Source organism: Penaeus japonicus, unplaced genomic scaffold (genome assembly GCF_977035675.1).
Source record: "Penaeus japonicus unplaced genomic scaffold, GWHDUDI00000001_assembly GWHDUDI00000004, whole genome shotgun sequence".
Taxonomy (NCBI): domain Eukaryota; kingdom Metazoa; phylum Arthropoda; class Malacostraca; order Decapoda; family Penaeidae; genus Penaeus; species Penaeus japonicus.
In genome coordinates, this window is record NW_028234406.1 from 48,246,320 (window position 1) to 48,251,319 (window position 5,000).

The 5,000-nt window shown below is 41.4% G+C and overlaps 1 protein-coding gene across 3 annotated transcripts in view; it reads left to right on the top strand.

Annotated features, from left to right (window-relative positions):
* Positions 1–3,183: 3,183 nt before the first annotated feature.
* The window catches only part of LOC122252854 (uncharacterized), a 97,700-nt gene continuing 95,883 nt past the window's right edge, over positions 3,184–5,000 (top strand). For all 3 annotated transcript variants that reach the window (XM_043015565.2, XM_043015566.2, XM_086536616.1), the window contains exon 1: positions 3,184–3,450. Coding sequence is in view for 1 of the 3 variants with exons in the window: in XM_086536616.1 (XP_086392742.1) it covers positions 3,378–3,450 (73 nt within the window). In the remaining 2 variants the exon portion in view is untranslated. The remainder of the gene's footprint in view (positions 3,451–5,000) is intronic.

Below are 5,000 nucleotides of genomic sequence, written 5' to 3' on the forward strand. Positions count from 1 at the left end.
AGAGAGAGAGAGAGAGAGAGAGAGAGAGAGAGAGAGAGAGAGAGAGAGAGAGAGAGAGAGAGAGAGAGAGAGGCAGAGATAGAGAGAGAAAGAAAGAGAGAGAGAGAGAGAGAGAGAGAGAGACCGGAGCACCAGAATAACCAGTATTTTTTGCGATACCCTGATTAGTAATCCCTTGTTGCTTAAGGTCAAGGAAATGACCTTGCAGCGTGACGATTTACACAAAGTGTATTTATTTATTACCAAATAACATATCCAATAAAATATACATTAATTAGACCTGCCATATCTACAGGTACACCTATTTAAACCTTTGATTACCTGCTTCCTCTGTGCAACACTCTCCATTTGTATAATTGGTAAACAAAACAAGTAAAAGTCAAAAGGATTGCAAGCGACAGACCAGCAGGGAATTTCACCTTTCTGCCTCCACTTTCCCCTTTCATTTCTCCCTTTTTTCCTTTTCCTTTTGCAGAGAGGAAATATTTACTCTCTCTCTCTCTCTCTCTCGCTTTTACTCCGCCCTCTGTCGTCGAATTGTAAAAAGGAAAGTAAGATGGGAGTGATTCGACCATCAATAATGTCCAGATACATGCTATTTCATTCATGGACACAAGTCAGTAATTCACTAATACCTTGAACCCACCAGAACCCCGTAACCCCCCCCCCCACACACACACTTCCTTCATCCCCTCCAACCCCTCCTCTCTTACTCAGCACCTTCCCATTCTTTCTCCTCCTCCTCCTCTTTCCTCCAACTTCTCCTCCTTCAACGTCCCCCTTACTCTTTCTTCTTTTTCTCCTATTCCTAGCCCTCCCCCTTCATCTTCTCCATCGTCCTCTTCTTCTCTTCCTCCTCCTCCTCCTTCTCCTTCCCCTTCCCCTTCCCCTTTTCCTTCCCCTTCCCCTTCCCCTTCCCCTCCCCCTTCTCCCCCCTTCCCCTTCTTCCCCCTTCTCCCCCCTTCCCCTTCTTCCCCTTCTTCCCCCTTCTCCCCCCTCCTCCTTCCCCTCCCCCTCCCCCTTCTCTCCCCTTCCCCTTCTTCCCCCTCCTCCTCAACCTCTCCCTCCCACGTCCTCGCCCTCCCCTCCCCCTCCCCACTTGATCCCGCCCCTCACATGACCCCTGGAGGTCATCTCGGTCACACCTCACAAAACCCGAATGAGTTTAGCCTCCCCTCATGTTAACCTCATGTTCCTCATGACTGCCACACCTTCAGCGGTCTCCTGTTGACTCCTCTATGATGTCATCTTGTTTATGAGTCATGTTTATTTTTTATTTGTTTTCTTGTTTGGTTTAGGTTTGTATGTGGCATGTGTGGGTTGTAGGATATTTGTTTGTAATCATACCTTTAGTCAGATGGACTTATATGGTAAGATCAATTTTCTTTACGCCCGTTTCTTCTTTTTTTTTAAGATTTCTCTCATCCCATTCGTTTATTGTTCTTGCTTATCATATCTTCCTTTTTCGTCATCATAGCATAACCTCCCTGGCCAGAATTACAACTCAAACACTAATTAAGTAAATGCGAAAGGTTGATAATATTTGACGGTCATTTTTGAGCGAGAGGTAAAATTTAAAAATTCCAGTGACGTCATCACCAACTTTTCTCCTTCCTTAAAGAAAACGGCGTCATTTTCTGCATTCCATTCCCTTGTGGTATAGTTCGCTCGGGGCGTGATTAACATTCAACTTTTTTCTGGATTGTTCTTGGGTACTTTTTCTTTTCATTGACTTATTTTCGTTTGTTATTATCATTATTATACTATTTTCATCATTTCTATTGTTTTCATCATTACCATTCTCATTATTATTATTATCATAATCATCGTCATTATTATTGTTGTCATCGTCATTCTTATTGTTATTATCATCGCCATGATTAGTATCATCATCATCATCACCATCATCACCATTATCATCATCATCATCATCATCATCACCATTATCATCATCATCATCATCACCATCACTAATATTTAAATTGTGGCGTAATCCTTTTCATCCATTTCGGAATAACTAAACTTTTTTACGAAATGTTTTACACACTGGGTTCAGTTAGACATTCCTCTCTTAATAATCCAATTTTTTTGTTACACGTTAAGCCTTCCGAAATAGAGATATACCTGTAAGCATCGTAAATCGACTAACTACAAAGTAAGACCAAACTCGCAATGCTTTTATATCTGTACTTTAGATATTGAGTGCAGCTGTCATGCAAGCTAGCGGTTTTATCAGTCACTGATACCGTAGTAACAGTCTGTTCCCTCTTCTAACCTTGATTAATTTTTCCTTTTGTCTCTGCTTCCTAGAGTGGTGTCCATGTCGTTATTATTCTATTTTTATATCTTCCCCTGGTTTAATTATTAATGTTTCTTCGTGTAAGACCGTTTTCAGAGGTCCATGTGGGTAGCACTTCGAAATACGATCTATGGCGGAGATACGACCGACTCCTTATTAAGAAACAGCGCCCACGTGGAACAGAAAAAAATATATAGCCTCCGGTTTCAAATAACTGTTCTTCTTTCCCAGTGAGTTTGGTAGTTGCAAGGATTAAATGCAAGTTCAGCAGCGAAATTCGATTGGAAGTCAGTGACCCTGCTGGTGTATCAGCTAACATCCCGATCGTAACAAGAGTAAAAGGTGCAGAGGTCGCCGGGCCAAAATCCCGTTAAACGCGAGATCTGGTTTGCCATTAATGTTGCTTGCTCTTCCAAGTCTGTTGTCTTTTAGGGTAACTTGGTGGATTTGGTGGTCGTTAAGGTTGTGATACGGCCATTTTGAGTTATTCGGGTTGGAGGTATTGGCGTTGCTTTTGAGTGAAGAGGGTGAAATAAAAGCGAATTTTGGTCCAGGGTTACGTCCCTGTATCGCCCCGGTTGCCATGACGACCGCGTAAAGTTTACAAGCAAGGAGTGAATGACATACTGTTGGCGCACGACCTTTTATTCCCACATTATTTGCTCCGTCGCGATAACGCCTATTCATCAGAGCAGTATATAAATCACTAAATTTAAAAACCAGCAAAGCCACCCAAATGGACTCAAATAGACTGTATTCCCACACGAGGACAAAGAGCGACCACGGAATTCCCGTCCGGCAACTCGCCCTGAGCAGCTGCCGCGACTTGACTGGAACTCTGCGATAGACAGTTCTATTTCTGACGAGCTCTATGAAAGGTGATGTATTTCTCTCTCTCCCGCGGAAAGCCTGAACAAAAGCCAAGACTCTCCTCTATTCGCGAATTCCGCACAGGTTCATGAGAGACTAATTACTGCCCATTTTACGGCACTGCCTCCGAGAGAAACGTTTTCGCGAGACGAGCAGGTGGATATTATTGCAAGAGTGGATATTATTGCAAGTGTGATCTGGTGTCTGCATGGAAATCATTAAACGTTTGCCCTGGATACCTTTACTCGCAGCCGGACTTTATGAGGAGGAATTCTCGACTGGTGAGTGTTTGTGAAAGCATTTTGTTGAATACTACTTGTGTACTTTGGTTCAGGTGTTTATTAATGTACATATATAGGGATGGGATTAAGATACAATTGGGAATTCATTTGATATTGTTTTGATTTCGTGGAGTGTAGAAATTGAAATGTGCAAGATATTTCATTTAATTTACCGTAGCATTCTTCGCGTTATTAAAATCTTTCGAATTTGCTGAGTCGAATTAAGTAGCCATAACAAAGCCCTCCCTGTCACGTGTTTGAGGAACCATTGTTATTCATTACGCCAAGGGAAATAGGCGAGGGGTGTCCTGTTCTCTCTTCCCTCCCCTCCCTCCCTCCCTCCCCTTCGTGTTACCCTTTCCCCCCTTCCCATGTTACCCTCCCTCTCCTCCCCCCTCCCACCCTCTCAGCCCCTCCCTTTCCCTCCCACCCTTCCCCCCTTCCCATGTTACCCTCCCTCCCCCTCCCACCCTCTCAGCCCCTCCCTTTCCCTCCCCTCCCCCTCCCACCCTCTCACCCCCCCCCACTAATTTGAGAGCACGTCTAATATAACACCTTGACCACTTCCTCTTCCTCCTCCTCCTCCTTCCCTCTCCCCCTCCCCCCACCCCCACCCCCACTTCCCCACACCCCCAAGGCAGTGATAATGCGTTTAATGGAAATATAATAAAGAGTAGAGGGAGTATAAGGAAAGGGGGCGGGGGCGGGGGTGGGGGTGGGGGGGTCTGGCCATATCCACAACAAACATTTAGTGATATATTGCAATGGGTGGGGGAAGGGGGAGGGGGTAGGAGGGGGTGTCGCACGTGGATTATGAATGTTAATGCTGTTATTTATTACTAGTGGTGTTATTTTTATTATTTTCTTGTTATCCTCGTCATTATTGTTGTTATCACTGTATTATTTTTATTGTTATGATGATTATTATTAGCATCATTGTTATTTTTAATCATTATCATTATCAACAATAGTGAAAGAAGTATTTTTATTATTATGATTATTACCTCCATTAATAGTCGTCATTATTATGACTATTATTTTTATGATTGTCTCCGTGATTTGTTTTTTATTGATTTTATATTGCTGCCGCTGATAAATTTGATGGGAATATGTCGGTTTGTTAGATATTATTTTCATTAATATCGTAGTCTTAATATTGTTGTTATTGTTATTAATATTTTTTGTTATCTATTTTCATTGGGATTACTATTATTATTGTTATAGGATATTATTATTAATACTGTTACTACTAATAATAATGATAGTAACAATAAAAATGGTGACAACAATAATAGTAATGATAATGATGATAATAATAATGATGATAATAATAATAATAACAATAATGATAATGATAATAATCATTATAATAATCATTATATTACTATTACTGCTACTACTATTATTGCCATTACTACTACTATTAACACAGCTACTGCTACTATTATTACTACTACTACTACTGCCCCTATTATTGTTCATATTATTACGTTAGTGTTAGTTGTTCTTGGTGGTATTGTTGTTGTTACTGTATTGATTTCGTTGTTACT